Genomic DNA, 23,579 nt, shown 5'->3' with positions numbered 1-23,579 from the left:
AAATCTCTTTCCAGTGCCAGAATCTGTAGATGAGCTTATTTTAAATAGACTTTTGAGACTTCTCTGTATCTTCCAAACACATAGCAGATTACCAAAAAAGTATTGTAAAATGTAACTATGAATGGTGTGTGTGAGCTGCTTTCAATTATTCATTTGAACAGTACATTTAACATGAAAAATTCAATAGAAATAAAATATTTATGCCATTAAGTCATCATCCTATATCTTGAAGCTAGCAGTGTAGGAAAGTATGTTTTAAAATATTGGCATAAGCACCTATCTTTCAGCTTTTTAAATCAAGTAAAGGAACCATGGAACTTTTGGGAAATAATGGATGAGATGACATGATAACACCATAATATCAAAATAATTTGGGTGTAGAGCATTGAACTTGGATATAGTAGACTGGCTGTTGATTCTGTTTTGGGCACCAGAGTTACTTAACCTGAGCCTTTTCAGGACTCTTATAGGAATATTTTATCCTCCTTGTCTTACATTTATCTATTTTTTTTCCCAACAAAAAATTGGGAATATGGTGCAGGCACGATTCTAGGTCCTGGAGATACAAAGTCCCTTCTGTCACATTCTAGTGGGAGAGGCAAACAAGTAAATATATAGTGGAAGCTTTCTTTTGATTGCTCCATTGTCTCAGTAAAAACAGGAATCACAGTTATCAACTGAGAGTAAAGATGGCGAAGGATGTGAGAAGAGTGGAGTGTGTCTGAACTGGTTATCTAAGAGAGTGGAATAGTGAATGGAAAAGAGAAACACAGCAGGATTTCTGAGCCACACAAAGGTCCATTTCAGGCTAGTGGTCATAAATTTCACTAGTTACCTATGAGCATAATATTGTGTTTTAATCCACTCATATTTAGTCAAAGAGGTGTAGATACAGAAGTAAGTGAAAAGTTGTGTTTATCTAAAGTTGAAGTTTGGTCAGGTGAATAAGAGAAGACTCAGGGACTCCAAAGATCTGGGAGTTGAGGATGTTTACAAGGGTGTTTGCAAAATTTTGAAGAAATACTTCATTGATAAAAATTCTGCCAGCATATAAGAAATAGTGTTCTAGCATTCAGAACAGACACGTGAATCTACACACTGGCAAAATCGGAATGTAATCCCAGAGCAAGGGCTTTTTACCTTCTTAGCATGAAAGGGGCCAGGTGATAGGAGCAAGGCGTCCAAGTCCTTGCAGGATTTGCCAAAATTGACCGGAATTAACATCAATCTCCTACTTGTATCGATATTTTTACCAAGAAACTTAGACATATGATTGAAAGACTTGAATAAATGGATTCATTCTGAATTTTATTTCTGAATCATATCTGGGACAATAATTATAACATGTGATGGCAGCCAACTAATTTGCATGTACCTCTTCCTTGTAATCAATCTATGATTACCAAACTTTTATTCTGAATTGATGTTTTGTCTTTGACTGACACTGGGTAATGTCAACAATACCTTTGAATTATACCATGATGGATGGTTGCAAAAACCATCGAAAGGGAAGGAAGCCAGTGTTGATGGAGTAGTTAATATATGCCAAGAACTTTATATTCATTATTGGTCATTTCTATATTTCTGAAAATTAGTATTGTTATCTCCATTTTACTGTTGAAGATTCTGACACTCAACATCTGACTGATTTCAAATCCCATGTTCTTTCTATTGCACCCATGCTGCCCCATCCTTCTCATTGGAGACTTATTGTTGAGGTTTAACTACCTCAATCCCTTGTTTTCCTTTTTCCCCACAAAAATGAAGCACAGGTTGCGAATACTCTCATTCGGATAGAATTATGCTGCTTTGAACCAAGTAAACTAACTGATAATAATTTAAGGGGGCATAGTGTTCCTGTTTTTTTTTTTTGTTCCTGGTAGTGAGGTCTTGATATTGTTGTTCAGGTAATCAGTCAGTGGTACCTGATACATTATTTATAATAATACAAAGAGGAAAATTACAGCCAAGAAATCCATTCTGTTGATTATCCATATGTGTTCTAAAAGAGATGGCCTAAATCTCTGCCCATTTATACTGTACAGTATTTTCAAACAGACTCCAAAACTGCCAAGATAATTACAGTGTGAAATATCTTGTGCCAAATAGTTATGGCATCTTCTTGCCAATAATTGAGACAAAAAAAATTCCCATAGAATAAAAAATAACAGCCAAAATAGCAAGCTTCTCCTTGTGGAAGCCAATGGTTTTCTTTAGAGAGGAAACAACAGATGAAATATGAGTAATTATACTATGTAGTCTCTTTGGCCAAGAGTATAATTGTTTACCTAAGCTTTTTTCTTATAGATTAGAATCTTGTGTTGCAGTCTAGTAGATTGATTTAACTGCCTCTGTGACTTCTTTTTATTTTTAAGATTAGGCAGTCCATGACAAAGAGGTTAATTGCAACCCAATAGAGCTAAACTAATGTTTTATTAAGAAGGAGTTGGCATCTTGAGCTTTTAGGAGAACAAATGTTCTCATAATGCCATGAACAACTTACAGAGCAAGTATTAGGCTCTTCATATTCAGCTGTCTGTTCGCATTACCCTATATCGACCACATCTAAGTAACATCAGCAAACTTTGCTGAATAATCAGTCACACCAGTTAGGTCTCTAAAGGTGAGATCAGTAAATGTATCACTGGGAAAAGTTGGAACTGCTGATACGTCTTTTTTCTCTGACCTAGACAGTATGGGAGCTCAACTTTTTCAAAGTTTGTACAGTACAAGTTGATGAGAGATCAAATGAACTAATATAGCTAATAATAGGTAATTCCAGACTTGTTCAAGAATACAAAGGGATTGGTATAAGACATTGTTAGTGATAGCAAAAATTTAGAATCTACTCCAATGTGCATGATTGAAACATATGTGTGATCAGGAAGGAGCAAATGATCAATTCTCTGAGATGATAGAGGTGCAGGTAAGAACCAGGTGCTGTAGTGGTTTAGTCTGGAGGTAAATGAGAGAGAAGGGAAACTGAAGCCTGTCACATTTCTAGGACCATTTTGCCAAAAGCAATCTATAGATTCAATGCCATTCTTATCAAAATACCAATGTTATTTTTTTTACAGAATTAGAAAAACAAATTCATATGGAACTAAAAAAATTCATATGGAACTAAAATTCATATGGAACTAGAAAAGACCCCAAATAGCCAAAGTAATCTTAAGCAAAAAGAATAAAACTGAAGACATCACATTACCTGACTTCAAGTTATATTACAAAGCTATAGTAAACTCAACAGCACAGTACTGATATAAAAATAGACACATTGATCAATGGAACAGAATAGAGAACCCAGAAATAAAGGCACATATTTACAGCCAACTGATCTTTGACAAAGCCCATAAGAACATACACTGGGGAAAGGAGACCTTTTTCAATAATTGGTGCTGGAGTAATTGGATTGCCATATGCAGAAGAATGAAACAGGACCCCTATCTCTTGTCATATACAAAACCAACTCAAGATGGATTAAAGGCTTAAACATAAGACTTGAAGCTATAAAAATACTAGGAGAAAATCTAGGAAAGCCTCTTTTGGACATTGGTCTAGGCAAAGAATTCATGACAAAGACCTCAAAAGCCAAGACAACAAAAATAAAAACAGACAAATGGAACTTAATTAAACTAAAAAGCTTCTGTACAGCAAAAGAAAGAACCAACAGAGTGGACAGATGACCTGAAGAATAGAAGAAAGTATTTGCAAACTATTTATTCAACAGAGGACTCATATTTAGAATTTATAAGGCACCCAATTCAACAACAACAACAACAACAACAACAACAATAACAACAACAACAACATAACTCCATTAACAAGTGGGGAAAGGACATTAATAGATATTTTTCAAAAGAATACATACAAATGGCCAACAGTATATGAAAAAATGCTTGACATCACTAATCATCAGAGAAATGCAAATTAAAACTACAATGAGATATCCTCTCACAACAATCAGAATGGCCATTAAAAAGACAAAAAATAACAGATGTTGGTAAGGATGTGGAGAAAAGGGAACTCTTGTACACTGTTGGTGGGAATGTAGGTTAGTAGAACCTCAATGGAAAACAATATGGAGATTTCTCAAATAACTAAAAATAGAACTACCATTTGATCTGGCAATCCTGCTACTGGGTGTGTATCAAAAGAAAATAAATCTTTACACCAAAAAGATAGCTTCACTCGTATGTTTATCACAGCACTATTCACAACTGAAAAGATAGAATCAATCTAATTGTCCATCAGTGGATGACTGGATAAAGAACATGTGGCATATATACACAATGGGATGCTACTCAGCCACAAAAAAGAATGAAATCATGTCTTTTGCAGCAACATGAATGGAATTGGAATCCATTACCTTAAGTGAACCAATCCAGACACAGAAAGACAAATATCACATATTCTTACTCATTAAGTGGGTGTTAAAAATGTGTACACATGGATGTAGAGAGTGGAATGATAGACATTGGAGACTTGGGAGGGTGAAGGCGTGGGAGAGGGTGGATGATGAGAAATTCTTAATGAGTACAATATATGTTATTCAGGTCACAGTTAACCTAAAAGCCCTGACGATTATACAATTGATACATGTAAAGAAATTGCATTTGTACTTCATAACTTTATATAAGTTAAAAAGAAGACTATCATGTTTCTGCTTTTTTCAATAACGTTTTTGGCACGGGTTTGTGCTGACAGTAAGGAGAGAAGGGCAGCATAGGTGTTGTGAGAAAAATCCTAACTCTTTGGAACTGAAACTGCAAGGAGGCCCTAATCAGAGACAAATTGAAAGATTACTGAGTAGCTCAGAAAGCTCATCTTTGAATGCTCCCATTGATTTTAATGTGGACCCAAACATTCCTTTGCTTTGCATTGATTCTCCATGTTCTAGGGCATTTTGATAGCAAAACTCTTAAATGATTACTCAATTTTACAACCGCCTTTGGCTTTGATTTCTCTAGGAAGAAGGAATCCTTTCCAAGTCCTTTCTTCTAAATTTCTCTCTTCTGGTACATCTGAGTCAGTTCAACATTTACCACCACTTTTTTTTTTTTTTTTCTGCCAGCAGTTCCCCAGTTCTCTTTCTGAAAGCAGATTATAATCCTTAACACTTCCAGAATTCCTTCCCTAACCTTCCTTACCATGCCTTTCCTACCTTCTTCCACCAAAAGACTTCTTTCATATAAGCTATGCTGATACCTAAGAACTGAATATATTTTCTTTAAATTTTAAATATTTATGTATATTGCAGAATGCTGTAGTCCTATTTAACTTATTTCCTCATTAATCATCATTAATTCATTCACTAAACAAAACCATTCAATAAAACATTCCACAAAAACAGATCTAGTGCCCACTATGTGTTAGTCAACCACGGTAATATAGTCTGGCTCTGTGTTCCAACCCAAATCTCATCTTGAATTGTAATTTGAATTGTAATCCCCACATTGGGGGAGGGACCTCATAGGAGGTGATTAGATCACAGGGGCAGTCACCCCATGCTGTTCTCATTATAGCGAGTAAGTTCTCCTGAGATCTGATGTTTTTATAAGGGGATTTTCCCCTCTTGGCTCGGCACTTCTCCTTCCTGCTGCCATGTAAAGAAGGACGTGTTTGCTTTCGCTTCTGCCATGATTGCATGTTTCCCAAGGTCTCTCCAGCCATGTGGAACTGTGAGTCAATTAAACCTGTTTCCTTTATAAGTTACCCAGTCTCGGGCAGTTCTTTATAGCAGAATGAGAATGGACTAATACCAAGGATAGAAAATACAAGATCTGGCACCTAAAAGTCACACGATACAGTCAATTCCCTTTTCATCTATGTTCAAGGGTAGTCTTACTAAGAATATGCTGACTTAAAACATTTTTAGAATGATGGCTTAATATTACCTTTCTCTTTCATTTTCTTTCTGTTTTTTAAATCAATGATAGTCCTATTTTACTCTTGGAGAAAATGCCTGTGTTTTATTTTACTGTTTAAAAATGATTTTTTTCCTTCAAGAAACTAAAATAAGCTAAAGAAAAGAGATGAAATCTTCCTTGATCACACTGACTTCATGTGTAAAATAAGGTACACACATATGCAGACATTTGTACAAGCTTTTTTTCTATTAGGAACTACTGCTTACTCATTAAGAAACACAGTTGTAGTATGTGCTCGTGATGGCTTCAAATGGAAAACCAGAGGATGATAATAAGCTTTCATTGTCATATTTCTCCTTCCTCACATTTATTTTCATGAACGATACTGTAAAATCAGAGAAAACCTGCAATTTGATGATTTGTATTCTTTTATGGATCATTTAGTTTATTCCTAAATGTCTCCTTTTTTTTTGTCAAAATATTTTTTTGGATAAACCTTTTCTTCACACAGGGAATGAAAGTGAGCATTTCTTTTAATCCAACTGAGTTATATCAAGAGCTGTAATTTCACCCATTTTAGAAATCTGAGCCTTCAGTAAGTAAAAAATTGACTTGGAATTTTCTAGAAATAGTCAAGGCAATTATAACATTCTGTTGATTTAAGGTGTACAAATTATCACCAGGTAAAATTATAATATACCTATGACTCATATAGTTGCTGTCATCCAAAGACACCCTCATCACTTTTACCAAACAAAGCAAAACCAAACCAAAAACCAGGGATAATGAAACAAAATGAGATTTATTTTATATCTGATTTTTAAAGTTACAAATACGATTGATTTATGTTATGGTGTATTTTATGCCAGGCCCTGTTTCAAGTGGTAAGAATGGAGGGAAAAACAAGAGTTTAGCAAGAGTGACTATTATATTAATCAACAGTTGCATCAGTGTTGTTAGTACCAGGTGAGGTATGCATCCCATGATATGCGTGTACAGAGGAGAGCACGTCTCACTTGTGGGTGAATCAAAGAAGCATCAAGGTAATGCTTTAACTGAGGCTGCAGTTACCAGATTAAGTGTTAGCCAGACAGATGGGGGAGGGAAAAGACATTCCAGGCAGGCAGAATGATTGTAACATGTGAAAACATGGAAACACAAAACAGCATAGGGTGTACAAAGAATTCCTAGTAGATTTAATTTTCATTTTGAATTTATTCTTTATTTGATTTGCTATTGATTTCAATAAGGCTGGGATGCAGAGCATGTGTGAGAAAGTGGCAAGAGAGAGGCAGAGCAAATCACTGGGATCAGAAAATAAATGACCTGTATACCAAGGATATACAGTGTTATCCTGGAGGCCTTCAGGTTTCTGTAAAGGGTAATAGGGTAAAAGGCATGTGTTTTAGAAAGAATTTTGCATGCAATGAGGATGTGGTTTTGGAACGCTGCCTAACTCAGGTGAAGAATGGTATGTTGTCTGACATAGTAGGGTGCAGAGAGGAGATTCAATCTGAGAGATATTTATTGATGTTATAATCTATAAGGCTGGGAAAGAATTGTGTGTGAGTGTGTGTGTGTGTGTGTGTGTGTGTAGGTAATAGTGAAAAGAGGATGGCGAATTTCAAGTTTCTCATTTGGGCAATTAGAAATATCTTGGGGCCATTCGACAAGATCAGGGATGCATGAATGAGGCAGAGTGGGTGATGAAGGGGTAAGATGGTATCAGTTTTGGACATGTTGAGTGTTGTCAGATGCCTATAGAACACTGCAGTAAGAAAGGTCCAGTGGCTAATTAGACACATAAGTCTGGCACTGAAAAGAAAAAGTCTCAATTTGTCATAGAGATTGCATGTTGGTTTTCATTAATGTTGAGTTTTAGAGAGTTGGTAGCATATCTGATACCTTTTTTTGTTTCTGCAGCACATTGTACAGGGTAAGCCTTAGGGTTGCATATGATTCCCAAAACCTAACCTTTTTTTGGTTCTAATTACTAGGATGGGGCCCATTAATGTAGAAGAAATAAAGACTTTCCATCAACTGATGCCAGTTTATTTCTTTTCCAATCCAGTTATCGAATACATAGAGAGACCTGAATTGGTGGGGCAATACAAAGCTTAAATGAAATCAGAATCAGCCTGAAGAATAGTAGTAAAGAATGATGTCACCTGCGTTTTATGGTTTGACAGATATTAGGCAGGTGTACAGGTGTATTTCCAGAATTTCTTCTTTAATTTTTTTTTGTCATATTGTCTGAAATTTCATCATTGCCATCATTCCTTTGGAACATCAGGAGTTTTTCAGTTTTAAGGAGTTACCTAATAAATGACCTCATGAAGGGTAATTGTGTAGAAGTTATCAGATAGTGTTAACAACATTTTTTAATGAATCGGAGCTTTTGAGATATCTAGAGAAAGGATAATTGAGACAGGACAAGAGTATGACTGGTTATGTTCTATTTGTTCACCTCTTATTGACATTTCCTTGAGATTAATGATTTCAGTGCTGGCAATTTGAGGCCCCAGAAGAAAAGTCTTTCCTATTAAATTGCATTTCTTTCCCCCAAAAGTCACTGCTCTTTCAGAAGGCATTATTAACAATTCTAGATATTCCAAAAATAAATTTAGGTATCACTGCAGTTGTTAATAACAGATAAATAACATTTTGCTATGTTACAAGGAAGATGGAAGTGTGTGAGATAAACCATAAAAAGTAAGATTTGCTGCAATTCAGTTTTATTCTCTTATATCTACACACAAATGCATGAAGGACTTTTTATTAGGGTAAGACAAGCTGCTATAACAAATAAATCCCCAACTTTCAGTGGCTTAATGCAATAGAAGCACATTTCTTGCTCATATAACAGTCCAAGGCAAAGGATCCTGGCTGGCATATGGCATTTTCCCACGCAGTTATTCAGAAGCTTTGCTATCCCCTTGGGCCTTGTCATTTGCATCCTTCCAGCTGGTAGAAAGAAAGAGAAATTATGGAGAAGTCACAGTTGCTTCTTAAATCACGGCATGGAAGTGACACACATTACTTCTGTCTACATTCCATTGGTGAGAACCAGGGACATAGGCCATACTAAGATGCAAGAAATTCTGGGAAATATGTTCCTGGTTGGAAAGCTATATCCCAATAAGAAAGCTATACAATGCAAGGAGGAGCACAAAATTTTGTGGATAGCTGGTTGCCTTGGCTACGGGGACTATATCACAGATATGGGCAAAACACAAAGGTCACACATAAAAATTGTTCATTATTTTATAGCCACATTTCAAATATATGAGCACATCTATACAGAAGGAAAGAAAATACTTTTGTTTGATACTTTGCATTCATTTTGGATATTATGTGGTTGCTGAGATCTTTTTAATACTAGCAAGAATGTTGGATTTCTTATTCATTGTGTATGAAAACTGAGACTTTCTTTCCTTATTTTAAGGTTGGACGAAATTTGCCCGATTGACACGAGCTTTGACAAATAGCCGAAGTGTTTTGCAGCAGCTCACGCCAATGAATAAAACAGAGGTGGTCCACAAACATTCAAGATTAGCTGAAGTAAGTATGAGACAAACTTTGCTTCCCAAGATGGTGGTGTTGGTACATTTTTCTTCCCCAAAATGATTTAATATAGATATTTCTGGCTATGATCTTATAAATACTTAGCTGATAATTTATGTTTCCCTTGTAGAAATATAGAAATTCTAAATATTTCTATTCATTCTCTCCAACTTTTGAAATGGGAGTGTAGCTTATGACATCCCAGGTCATGTCTGTAGAGTGTAAGTTTTCTTTGAGCATATCAGATAGGGAGTTCTTTCATTGCTTCATGAGTATATGCAGCAAACACATATTCAGGGTATGCTCTGTGCTTGGCACTCTGCAAAGGATGTAAAGATAAATAAGAAATGGGTCCTGTCATCAAAGAGTTAAATACTCAACAGAAACTGATCACAAGATGTGAAAAAATGCAATGACAGGGTGCCGTGGGAGCCTGTGCAGGAGAATTTGCCCAAATGTGGGGCCCTAGGGAAGGCTGTATGAGTGAGATGATACCTGGACTGAGTGAATTCTGAAGGGAAAATGTGAGAGTTAGTCAGGTAAAGAAGGGATGCAATTTATTCCTACTAGGGAGGCCAGCATGTACAAAGGCTCAGAGATGAGGTAGTATGATGACGTTGAGTATGACTTTAGTGTAGCTGAATTCAGATGGGGAAGGAGAAGGTAAAGTAGCATATAGTGAAATGGTGGTGGCTGGTGTCTCATGTGCCAGGAAAATGACCTTTGTGTCTCAGAAAAACCTCTCAAAGGGAGGTGGATCCTAATTGGTTTCTTTTGCAGTTTCATGTTTTATTGTGTTAATTCAAAACTTTATTCTAAGAAGAGGCCTATAGTTTTTACCAGATTGCCATAGGGATCCAAGGCACAAAATGATTAAAAACTCCTGCATGACCTAGTGGCTCTGTGGTGAATGGGGAGGTAGGGAAACCAGTGAGGAAGCCCTAGCAGTAAGTCAGTCAGCATGACCACGGTTGTTAGCAAGATAGTGATAGCAGAAGCAGGTGGATTGCAGACACATTAAGATTAAACACATTTGTTGATACATTAGAATAGTGTGTGAAACAAGAGGTTGAGTCCAGTGTGATTCTATGTTTTTGATTTAGACGACAGGGTAGATAGTACTGTTGGTTAATAAAATGACGAATGTAAGAGGAAGGACAGAAGATTTGAGGACAATGACCGTGAGTTCGGTTCTGGGCATACTAAGTTTGAAGAGCCTGATAGGAAGTCCTAGTGGAGATGCCTGAACGGCAGTGAGATTTATGGGTTTGGCACTCTGGAAAGATATTTGAGTTTGAGTTGTAGGCTTCAGTGTCATCCTTACAGTTATGGCTGTTCAAGTCATGTGACTAGATGATGTTATCCTGAGACTAAGGAGAAAAAAAATGAGGACAGAATTCTGAGGCAGCTAATAGCTTTATTGTTCGCATGTCTTCTATAACCATAATTTGTGTTACTGGTTTGAAAGATGCCGAAAAGCTCATTAAGCTACCAAAACTATGCTGAGCACTACGTTTGCACTCACAAAATATTCTGAGGTAACTTTTACCAAAAGAGAGACAGATAAAATAAAAGCCATATGCTTATCAGTTTTCTCTGCTGCAGAAAAGTGAGTTGAAGCACTTCAGAGTAATTTCCTTAACTCATTGTAAATATTGACTCTGGTTTGGAGGGGATTAGGAAGTAAAGTATGTTCCCTGAATTTAGAAGACTATAGAGTTTTCCTTAGACCATGACTAACAAAAAGACTTATTACGGTTTTCTGCTTTAAACAGCACTGTTAGCTTGGGGAAGGATGAATCCTTTGATGTGCAGACATGTTTCTGAAGACCAAAATAAGACGTTAATATAACTAAATATTAACTAATAATAATAATCACAATATTTAAAAGTTAATATGCAATTAGTACAAGATTTAAAGCAGACAATGAGATACGACTTTCTTTTGCAAAAATGCTTAGATTTTGGAGCTATTTACTCTTCTGCCTAAAGTTGCCTGTTTCTTTCTACAAATCACGCTGAAATGTAGGAGGTTGTTTCTGTGATTGTTAATTTTTGTAGTCATGATTCCTTCAGAGTCTTAACCACACCTTATTCAGGATTTTCTTTTGTCTGTTATACAACAGAGTGAGAACAAGTGGAAGGGGCCATAGAGAAGAAAATCTTCTCCCTTAGCACCCAGAATCACTCAGGATTGTTTTCTCTATGTCCAGGGAAAAGAAAGAAACTTTCCCCTTGACATTTTCTCATTTTACTTTTGAGAAACTTATTCCTATTTCATCCCATCTGGTTTTTTTTTTTTTCTTTTGCTCTGTGATTAGTGTTAGTTTCTTTACCAGTCATCCCTTATTCATAAACCTGGTTCTGATATAAAACTGCTTTCTGTCAGATCTTAGGATCGGTTTCAGAGAGCACACAGAAATAACAAGATTGTCGATAGACATTTAGTCTGAATACCTGCCCTGCAGCGCATGCTCTTAGTCTCCAAAGATAGACATAAAAGAAATATCAAATAAGTACAACAATATTGTTTTTCCAGTGGTACTCAAAACTCATATAATTTGCTGAACGCAAGTATTTGGTTTTGCTGTGGAATTTTAGGCTCTTTCACTTTTCAAAGACAGATAAATTTGATCTCAGTTCTACCTGATCCCCCAAATTTGGAGCTGATCCCCAGTTTCAAAGATTCCAGTCTCCATAAAGGTAGTTAATTAATTTTCCGCATGCATTGACACCCTGCTGATTGCCTTTAGCTTGTTCACTTTTATGTTGGGTAGAGATAAATATATGCACCCCGCCACATCAGTCAGTGGGCCTGACTTTGTTGGAGTCAATGCTCTCAGATCTTCAGAGAGGAAGAATGTGTCTGTATTGGTACAAAAATACATCAAAAAAATGTGATTTCATCCTCCCTCCACCAAAGGCTTATTGCTTATAAAAGCACAAATGAAATAACAATGAAAGTGAAGAGTCTGTTACTCACTGTTTTTTAAAAGAGCCCAGGGACAGAGTGAAGATTAAGGTAATGCTTTGCATATGAAAAAGATCAAGCTTCAATTATTTTTTGTGCACTATTTTTTGTTGTTGCCATTTTCCTCTTCTTCCTCCTCCTTGTCCTCCTCTACCCTTTCCTCCTCCTTTTTGTCCTCATATTGCATTTTTTTGGAGGGCTTTACATATGCAAATCACTGTCTAGAGAATTGGGTCCTGAATGTCTAAAGAAATGGAAGACAGAGATCTTAACTTGGGCTGTACATTGTAAACACCTGGGAAGGTTTTGAAACTATAGATTCTCTGAGAACCCAAACAAGACCAATTTAATCATTCTCCAGGGTGGAGTCTGGGTATAAGTATACTGTATTCTTTTAAACTTTCCCAGATGATTTTAATGTATAGCTAGGTTTAAGACTTTCTGAACTTAGGGTGATGCCATTGCATCTTTAGAGGAGACTTGCATTAATCCGGGGTACTGAGCAGGCCTGACATCTGTTAGCACAGTAGGCACGGTGTCCAGGGCCCCACAGTGCTTTTACGGGCCTACAGGATGTTTCAATTTCTATTAACAGCAGAAGAAAACAGAGTAACTTTTAGGTAAAAATGAAAGTTGAATGTGTGATATTAATATATTTATCTTTACAGGAATGCTGTTATAATACATACACACACACACACACACACACACACACACACACATATATACACACACATGCATATATACATACTTTTTTTTTTTTTTTTTGAGACAGAGTCTTGCTCTGTTGCCCAGGCTGGAGTGCAGTGAGTGGTGCGATCTCAGCTCACTGCAACCTCTGCCTCCCAGGTTCAAGTGATTCTCCTGCCTCAGCCTCCAGAGTAGCTGGGACTGCAGGCACTTGCCACTACGCCTGGCTAATTTTTGTATTTTTAGTAGCGACGGGGTTTCACCATGAAGGAGTCCAGGAAGGAACAAAGGCTTAGGGTCCATGAAGGTGGTAATGCACCCTGGCACTGAGTTTATTCTTATTTCCCAAGTTTGATTTATTTGTGGTTAAACATAGACTGTGTATATATAGATGGTAAACTACTAACATTGAATATGAAGGCAATTTTCATGTGTAGCACAATGAAATTGGAACTAATAGGCCAGTAGTTGAAAGGTAAAAGAAAAACCACGATTATGTACAATTGTATATTGGGACTTACAGTCCTGGTAGGATAATTTGCTCTTAAGTAGTTTAAGACATCATGGGAAAAATATAACTGAGGTACTGATAATGACAAATACATAAAATATCTTTACAGGTATTCTTACAAACCCCAAAATAAAAACAATTCTAACATACAATTAAAGAGACCACCAATGATGTTTTCCATATCAAAAAATAGTAACAATGGATATTATATTCTTAGTTTTCCGATACATAAGTTCTGTATGTGAGAGGAACTTTAGGATACTGTCCCAAGCTTCCAAAGATGCTAGTATATTTGTTTTGTTTTTTGGCATATAACTCAGAGTTACATGCTAACAAGTATTTTTATTTTTATCTATTCCTACATCTAAGTATTTAATGCATTTATGATTTTATGATTTGGACTTTTTGATTCCTACCTCCTGGGTCCCATTAGTCCTAGAGACACTGAATAACTGAATACATATGATGGGCAAAGCTGTTGAAAATATTTAAAAATTTCAATTTACCAAACTCTTTAACACATATGGTGTCTTTGGCTTCATTGATGGCAAAGGGCAGAAGTTTTTGGTTTACCCCTTCAACTGTTTTTTTTTGTTTTTTTTGTTTTTGAGATGTAGTCTCGCTCTGTCACCAGGCTGGAGTGCAGTGGCGCAATCTCAGCTCACTGCAACCTCTGCCTCCTGCGTTCAAGTGATTCTAGTGTCTCCACTTCCTGAATAGCTGGGATTATAGGAACGCACTACCACACCCATCTAATATTTGTATTTTTAGTAGAGATGGGGTTTCACCATGTTGGCCAGGATGGTCTCGATCTCCTGACCTCGTGATCTGCTTGCCTCAACTATTTTTTAGAATTCCCAGGTTCCAGGTTCCAGAAGGCAATGCTATGTCTTGTGTTGGTTACCTTTGCCCAGGGATACACAAACCTCTACTCTTGCTCTGTCATCTGCTTTTTATCTTTTTTTTCTACTGTAATTAGACCTAATTAGTATAATTCAAGGTTCATATAACCTTACGCTGAAATTTTTCCATTTGTCAAATAGGTATACAGAAACAAACTTGAGTATTTAATATTTTTTTCCCTAAAGGAAATTTGCACTTGGGCGAGAAACACAATATTCTTTAAGTCCAAATCTAAGGGAGAAAGAGAAAAAGCAGGTAATACCCTTTACAATCCTTTACACTGCTGTGCCAGCCATCAGGGCCCTTGCTGAGTATCATTCAACAACAACATCACCAACAGTGCGATGCTGGGGTCCAGCGAGGCCATCAGAATCAAAGTTATGCTTCCCGAGGTGCTAAATGTGTATGAAGAATTGATAATGGTGTATCACCCAAATAACTGCCGGACAGTCCATGAGAGCCATGTGATTCTAGGGGGGCTTACAGAGTGAGTGTGCTGGAGGCACTTGAAGAAGTGGACATCTAGCAGTGTTGTGGATCAGTGTTGGCTACTGCGTCAGAGCAGGCCAGATAGAACAGCAGAAAGATCAGCTTTGGTAGAGTGCTTGGACTTGGAGTGATTTCCTGTGAACAAATTTTAGGACAACTCAGGAAAAGAGGGAGGCAAGACTGTGGAGCATGACTGGCTGTGGTTTGACTGCCAGTAGATTTGAACTCGTCACTGACTGTGCAGAGATAACCTAGTCATGTATAAACACATTTTCTCTCTTTTAGGTTCTTCAGCTGGGATCAGATATCCTTCCTCAGTATAAACAAGAAGCGCCAAAGACGCCACCACACATTATTTTACATTATTGTGCTTTTAAAACTACTTGGGATTGGGTGATTTTAATTCTTACCTTCTACACCGCCATTATGGTTCCTTATAATGTTTCCTTCAAAACAAAACAGAACAACATAGCCTGGCTGGTACTGGATAGTGTGGTGGACGTTATTTTTCTGGTTGACATCGTTTTAAATTTTCACACAACTTTCGTGGGGCCTGGTGGAGAGGTCATTTCTGACCCTAAGCTCATAAGGATGAACTATCTGAAAACTTGGTTTGTGATCGATCTGCTGTCTTGTTTACCTTATGACATCATCAATGCCTTTGAAAATGTGGATGAGGTAAGTCTTTTGTTTTGGTTTTCTGAGTACTGTGGGTCATATGTTTTGAAAACATCAGGATAAATGGATTCCACAGATAATCCAAACCTCTTTTTAGCCAGCATTTTCAACTTTCTTGAAACCCTTGCCAAAAGTTATTGCATTTGATCACCTTAAGTTAGTGTTCATCTATTTCTTTTCCTTGATATCTGGTTGAAAGTACTAATTACTGGGAATTGGAGGTTGTGAATGGAAGAAGTGGAGGAGAAGAAAAGTGGTGGCATTTGAAGTCAACTACGGTTCACAAACTACATAATTGATTGAAAGAAGATATTAGGTTGGTGCAAAAGTAATTGTGGTTTTCACAATTACTTTTAATGGTAAAAACCACATTTACTTTTATAACAACCTAATAAGTAGATATATTTTCTTTGAAAAGCTGCAGCATTTGAAAACTCTATTCATTCACAGATCTATTGACTGCTCCTCTCAAGATATTTATGGTAACAGTGGTAAAGTTAACATAAAGATAAAGAAAGTTTTATGAAAGAGCAATTCTTGAATTTTTGCCACTTTGGTTTCTTCCTCATAGCTTTTGCTTTACATTTTGTCTGAATATATTTGTGGGTATTGGATGACATATTAGTCCATTTTCATACTGCTATAAATATACAACCTGAGACTGGGTAATTTATAAACAGAAGATATTTAATTGACTCACAGTTCCACATGGCTGGAGAGGCCTCAGGAAACTTATAATCCTAGTGGAAGGAAGCAAGGACCTTCTTCACATGGCGGCAGGAGAGAGAAAGGAGCACAGGGGAAACTGCCACTTTTAAAACCCCCAGATCTTGTGAGAACCCCCTCACTATCATGGGAACAGCGTGGGGAAAGCTGCCCCCATAATCTAATCACCTCCCACCAGGTCCCTCTCTTGACATGTGGGGATTACTATTCGAGATGAGATTTGGGTGGGGACACAGAACCAAACCATATCAGATGACTTCTGATGTCTGGTCTAATATAAGACTCTGCTTCTTCAGTGTTATCAGTTCACCTAGAAGTAATTAAAATATGTAAAAGCTTAAAAGACTACTTCATTCGCAGCTTCTCAGCCTCTAACTTAATAGCAGATGATATTTAAGTTGTTACACCAAGCTAATAGGATACAATCAGTAATTTCAATTCATAATACATAGAAGAGTCAGTATAGAATATATCTATTATTAAAATGTGTTAATAATGGTAATATTACTAACTTAATTGTCCTAAGATGTTCCTATAGATTCTACTCTGTAGACTGCTCGATGGAAAATTCCTTATTCTGTTATTATTATTATTATTATACATTATAATATATTATTGTTTCTCTATGTGTGTTGGGAGATAGATTGAAACTTTTCTTCAGTGACTTTTTCCATAAAATATTTACATTCAATCAACTATAATAATACAAACATTATTTTCCCCAACTTTAATGTAGACATTGTATTTTCATACTGTATATGTAATTATTACTTTACAAATTATGGCAAAAAAGAAATCATAGTAATTCATTTTCCAAGTTTTGAGTCCACCTACATGAAGCTTTTAAAGATTTTTTTTTTCAAATTTATCTTCTGAAGTGAGTTAAAGAAGTTAATTTTGAAAATACAAATCACATAATAGGGGACAATAAGCAATATTTATGTTTTGCACACTACACAGATGATTACATTAATACCTTGGTTATTTAGAACATAGGCCTAAAGATTTTAATAAAAGGAATCACTCATGTGGATTCTAGAAAAGTTCAAGTTCATCTCATATAGAGTAGAATGATGGTAACCAGGGGGTGGGGTGAATGGAGAGATGGTCAAAGAATACAAAACTTCAGTTAGATGGAACTAAATTCAAGAGAGCTATTATACAACATGGCAACTATAGTTAACAATGTACTACATTCTGTAAAAATGCTAAGAAAGTGGGTGTAAAGTGTTCTCACCACAAAAATGATAACTATGTGAAGAAACACATATGTTAACTAGCTAGATTTAGTCATTCCACAATGCATACGTACTTAAAGACGTCATATTCTACATGTATTTTTAATTTCTGTCCATTAAAATAATCAAAAGATTGGTTTGATTAGTATTACAGTAAATATATTGTATAATAATAAATACATATATAATTATATGTAATACTGCAATAATATTTATATTAAAAGATTCTCTCAATTTTGCTCATATTCAAGAAATGCAAAGTAAATCAGCACTAAATACAGTTTTCATTTATTACACTGCAAAGACCGAAACTATTAGAATGCTAGGCTATTGAGTGTAGTAGCTAAGTAGGCACACTGCTCAAATCTCCTTTCATAAACATGTGTTGTGTGGAGTACAGTCAGCTGCACCCTCAGTCCAGCTTCTGGCTTTAGAAAGCCTGTTGATAGCATCTCTTCTTAACTCAACATTTAGTGATCTCATAGTGGTAGCTTGAAGTTAGCCACAGTGGGAGTATTTACACCACAGAAAGTAGCAAAAGCTACAAATCAAGGCCTTTTTAAAAAACTTTCTGTAGAGCTAGTTGTTAATCATTTTCCAACACAGCACTGAACACAGTTAACTGAAGGCTGCTGCCTTTTCTGATCTGCTGCAGCTCACGTATTGAAGCTGGGCTCACACATTTCCCCAGGGCTGCTTCCCGTCAATGTCTGAGTATGGTGGGAATACTATAACTTGTCCATACGTGCAACTTTTGCTCTGGGACTGTCCATTTATTATGTAAAAGTTTAAGCTTTTTCTTCCTACCTGAGTCTTCCTTCCCTCTTTCACAGGTGTTAGACTTGCATTGTAGTCCAAAGGCTCTTCGTGTTCCCCCCTCCCCATTTTGTCCTTCCCAGGCATTTACGTCAGTAAAATTATTGTGTAAATAACCCTGACTTGGCATCTACTCCTTACAGGACCTCACTTGATCAAGTGGGATGTGGTGTGTCACTCTCATATACTGCTCAGGGGAGAACGAATTGGTAAAATCTCTATAAAAAGCAGTTGGCAATGTCTCGTTTTAAAAAAGAGAAGACCCTAGACTGCCACTTTTAAATTTTTCGGCGGATTCTTTTATTATTTGCTTCCATGTCACCAAACAACGTGACTACATATCTACCTCTTGGTTTGTCAATTTTAGGTTTTGTCTTTGACTTCTCACTATGAAAGGTGAGATTTTAGCTCCCCTTTCTACCTTCTCTTACTATTTACATGCACCATTTTCATCACCTCATTCTCACAATGTATCATCCTTTTGATTCAATAAATATTAAGCATTGATATTTTTATTATTAATTTGTTTCTTTTTTTGGAGACAGAGTCTTGCTCTGTCACCCAGGCCAGAGTGCAGTGGTATGATCACTGCAACCTCTGCCTCCCAGGTTCAAGCGATTCTCCTGCCTCAACCTCCACAGCAGCTGGGACTAGAGATGCACACCACCACACTCGGCTAATTTTTAAAATTTTTTTTAGTATTCCACCATGTTGGCCAGTCTGGTCTTGAATTCCTGACCTCAAGTGATCCGCCCGCCTCAGCCTCCCAAAATGTTGGGATTACAGGTGTGAGCCACTGGGCCCTGCCAAGTGTTTATATTATTATGACTGCAAATATGCACTTTCTAGCTGATCCTTGCAGCATGTTGTAATTACTTTTCTTTTTCTGCACTTTCCATTTTTCTGGGAGCTGATAACTGTCTGATTTTATGTTTTCTATGTTCTTATCACTAATTCAGCTGCAAAGTTCTCTGACAATTATCTAAATCTCCCTTCACTACATTGATGCAAGAGATATTCTGTCAATATCATTTTCTTAAACCTCTCTTTACTCTTTCACCTAATTGATGGTTGAGCTAGCCATAATATTCTTGGCTAGAGATAATTTTCCTTCAGAATTTTGAAAGATACAATGCCATTGTACTCTATCTCCCGGTAATTCTGATAAGAAACTTGAAGTCATTATGATTTCTGGTCCTTTACGTGTGACCTATTTTCTCTTTCTGGAAGTTTCATGTATCTTCTCTGTCCCAAGGTTCTGTAACTTTCTGATGATATACCTTTGTGCAGATCTATTTTCATCAGTTTTGATGGGTATTATACTAGGTGGTCCTTTTCAGTCTGGAAAAACATGGCTACTGTCTTGATATTTTTCCTATTATGATTTTCTCCAGCCCTCTGACCTGTTCTAAATTTTCTCTCTTTCTGGAACTCCTTTTATTAAGATATTGTACCTATGGGACCACTCCTGTAATTTCCTTTAAAAAAAAAAAAAACTCCTATTTTCCAATCCTTTATATTTTTGCTATACTTTCTGGGAGATTTCTTCCACATTTTTCTAATGTTCTTTGTCCCTAGTAATGCCTTCCTTGCTTAAGGTCTAGTTTGCTCTATACTATTATAGCTAAATTTGCTTTTGTGTAGTTGGTGTGTATTTGGTCTGTGTATTTCTGGATATATATTTTATGAGTAGTGTATAGATTCTGAAAGTCTCTTTAACAGGCAAGTTTAATCTGTTTACATTGATTGTGATTAATTATGTTTTGATTTACTTAGTACATCTTATTTTCTATTTTTAAATGCCTTTTCTTATCTTTGTTTTTTGCTGTTTTCTTTTTCCTTTTGTTTTTCCAGGTTTTGGATTGATTGAACTTTTCTTTAATCTCTTGGATTCCTCCTACTGGTTTGGAATTTTTTCTGTTAATCGATTACTTGTACATTTTTAACATCAGTGTTTGACTTAAATTCCAGAAGCTTCTAAGTATCTTTACCTTTCTTCATTTAATTCAAGCACTTCTGTTCCCCTTCATCTTTCAAATGATTATTGTCTTTTATTTTGGGCCTACATTATTTTTCGTTTTTTCCTTTTAATCTGTGATTGTTTTATTAATATTTAATTGTCAATTCTTATTTAGATTTATCCACGTTTATCAGCTTCTTCATTCATACTATTTTACGCATTCTTCGCCTTCTTTCTGGGTCAGTTCCTGTAGATTGGCTCTTTATTACCCCTTATTATAACATTCACCTTTCTGGAACATATTTCTTTCAGGAAGCCTGCCTGCATCATTCCCAAGCAGCTTTAATTAATATCTTCACCATATTTCATCTGTATAGGTATGCATCTTAATATAGTTAAAAATATTTTTTCTTTTGCGATTTGTGTGTGTTCATAAGCACTATATCAGCTGTTGGATGTTCTGGAGTCTTGTGCCTTGTCTAGGACATATTTGTTTTGAGACTTTGAGAGGGTTACTCTGGTTCTCAGTTTCCATGATGTAAAACAAGGGAAGGAGTGTATAGCTAAATTACTTATATCACAAGGTGGTTATAAGGAATAAATGGGAAAAGGGATACTAATAAATTTTGCTTGTAGAATTCTGCTAGTCTGATGGGGTATGATTATTTCATTTGTATGTTTGTTTCTTCAGCTGGATTATAAATCCTGTGATGGTGAACAATGTGTCTTCCATCTCCTTGGTATTTCTTCATTGCTCTTAAGGTATACTAGTGACTTATTGACATGAAGCAGTAAAATGTTAGCAAGGTTTTAGTAAGTTGTACAATGACATAAAAATAAAATAGAACTTAAACCTGAAGAGGAAGTACATTAATGGTGTCTTGGGAATAAGAGAAAATATGAGTCTGAAAATTACGATGTAATCCTTTTACATGATGCAAGTGCAGAATGACATAAAAGACTTAATAACATTCTTTATTTTTGAGATTGTCAACATGCTCTCTGAAGGTACTTTGGTTTACTAGGAATTCATGAACTGAATATGTGATTCTTTAAGAAGACTGTGAGGCAGAAAAGATAGATTCCATTGAAGAAGGCATTCTGTTTGAAAAGAAGGAACATAAATGTTCTAAAAGCCATAAACAGAGGGTAAAAGAATGTTGTCACTAAGAATCCAAAGAATAGGATTGAGCTTCTTTGTAGTATGCATTGGAATACAGCTTTGGGAGGTTCAGAGAGCCTGAATTTGCAGAGATTAGAGGGAGTTGAGCCATAGAACATCATCAAAGATGGAGCAGCTGCAGATAACATGCAGTTTGGTGGCATAGGAGGATTTAGGAAATATGATACATGGGGAATTTTGATGATAATGAGTAGTCTTAATAAGTGATAAACATAAAAACTAGGTCAAAAAATGAAATTGAGAAAAGATAACTCATGCATTGCTTTAGAAGAAAGAATGAATAGAACAATGACTACTAAGTGGAAGTATGTAAATACTTTTAATTTTCAGAAAAGTTTATGGAAAATAATTTTCTAAATTATTGTTTTTTCATGAATTATACTTGTCAAGCTGCCACATGCATTATTTCACTTTATCCTATATAATTACATTAATAATCCTTATTTCTGATCTAGTCATTAAAACAAGAATAGGAAATCAGAGAGGCTAATTAATGCTTCTAGATTTCCGTAACTTTTGTCAGCTTAGAATCCTCTTTGTCCCTTTTTCTTGCCATCTCAGACTTTCTGCAAAGAACAGCATGTTAGAAATTGTTATTTAATACAGTTGGCTTGCCATTACCTTTTCATTAAAGTGTATAGATAATTTAAAATAATATTTGAGTCGTGTAACTAGGATGTACCTAATTTTTCTGTTTGTTTTCCTAGTTTTATTCTTATTAAATCCATATAAATACTGCCTGTCTAAGTCTGTTTTGTGCTGCCATAGCAAAATACCACAGGTTGGGTCATTTATGAAGAACAGGAACTTATTTCTCACAGTTTTGGAGACTAAGAAGTCCAAGGCACCGGCATCTGCTGTCTTGTGGGGGCCTTCCTACTGTGTCCTCACATGGTGGAAGGCAGAAGAGCAGACAAGACAAATGATGTGTCCTCACATAGCAGAAGACAGCAAACCGCTTCTACAAGCCCTTCTTATAGTGGAATTAATCCATGCGTGAGGGCAGATCCCTCATGACCTGAATACATTCTATTTGACCTCATCTCCCAATATTATTGCATTGAAGATTAAGTTTTAACATATATATTTGAGGGGACAAACCAATCAAACCATAGCACTACCCAATCCTTCTTGGAATTGGTTGATTTTTCTTTTCACTGTGATCCCCAGCTGATGATAGCATGCCAACATTGGGTCCTGAGCAATCTGCTGTTAAATCTAACTTTGTAAAGTGTGTGAGCCTTTTTAAAAATAGACTTTATTTTTTAAGACTGCTTTTAGGTTTGTAGCAAGATTGAAGAAGTACAAAGATTTCCCATGTACCCCTTGCTCCCAAACATGCATAGATTCTCCCACGATGAAAATTCCGCACCAGAGTCGTACATCTGTTACAGTTGATGAACCCACATGAATACATCATTGTCACCCAAAGTTGATAGTTTCTAGTGGCTTTCACTCTTGATTTTGTACCTTTAATGGATTTGGACAGAAATATGATGACATGTGTCCTCCATTACAGCATCACACAGATTAGTTTCACTGTCTTAAAATTTTTTTCATGCTCTGCTTATTCTTTCCCCCTTCTCTGCTAATCCGTGGCAATCACTGATCCCTTGTGTCTCAATAGTTTTGGCTTCTCTAAGTGTCACATAGTTAGAATCAGATTGTTTGTAGCATTTTCATATTGGCTTCTTTCTCTTAGTAATATGCATTTAAGGTTCCTCTGTGTTTTTTCAAGGCTTGATAGCTCTTTTTTTTTTTTTCTGTGCTGAATAACATATCATTGTCTGGATGTATCACAGTTTATTTATTCATTCACCTACCTACTGAAGAACATCTTGGATGCTTCCAAGTTTTGTCAAAATTATGAATAAAGCTGTTATAAACATTCGTGTGCAGGTTTATATGTAGACATAAGTTTTGAACATATTTGGGTAAATACCAAGAAACATGATTGCTGAATCATATGGTAAGACTATG

At 36.1% G+C, this 23,579-nt stretch overlaps 1 protein-coding gene across 1 annotated transcript in view; it reads left to right on the top strand.

Moving 5' to 3' along the window:
• Nucleotides 1–23,579, top strand: part of LOC108544292 (potassium voltage-gated channel subfamily H member 5) — a gene marked incomplete at its 3' end in the record, with an annotated part of 202,468 nt that overhangs the window by 48,258 nt on the left and 130,631 nt on the right. Inside the window, exons 5-6 of the mRNA XM_017895350.1 lie at nucleotides 9,316–9,431; nucleotides 15,284–15,676. Coding sequence (XP_017750839.1) covers nucleotides 9,316–9,431; nucleotides 15,284–15,676 — 509 coding nt within the window. The remainder of the gene's footprint in view (nucleotides 1–9,315; nucleotides 9,432–15,283; nucleotides 15,677–23,579) is intronic.

This window comes from Rhinopithecus bieti, unplaced genomic scaffold (assembly GCF_001698545.2).
Source record: "Rhinopithecus bieti isolate Rb0 unplaced genomic scaffold, ASM169854v2 scaffold_26226, whole genome shotgun sequence".
NCBI lineage: Eukaryota > Metazoa > Chordata > Mammalia > Primates > Cercopithecidae > Rhinopithecus > Rhinopithecus bieti.
This window is presented reverse-complemented; position numbering and strand designations above follow the sequence as displayed.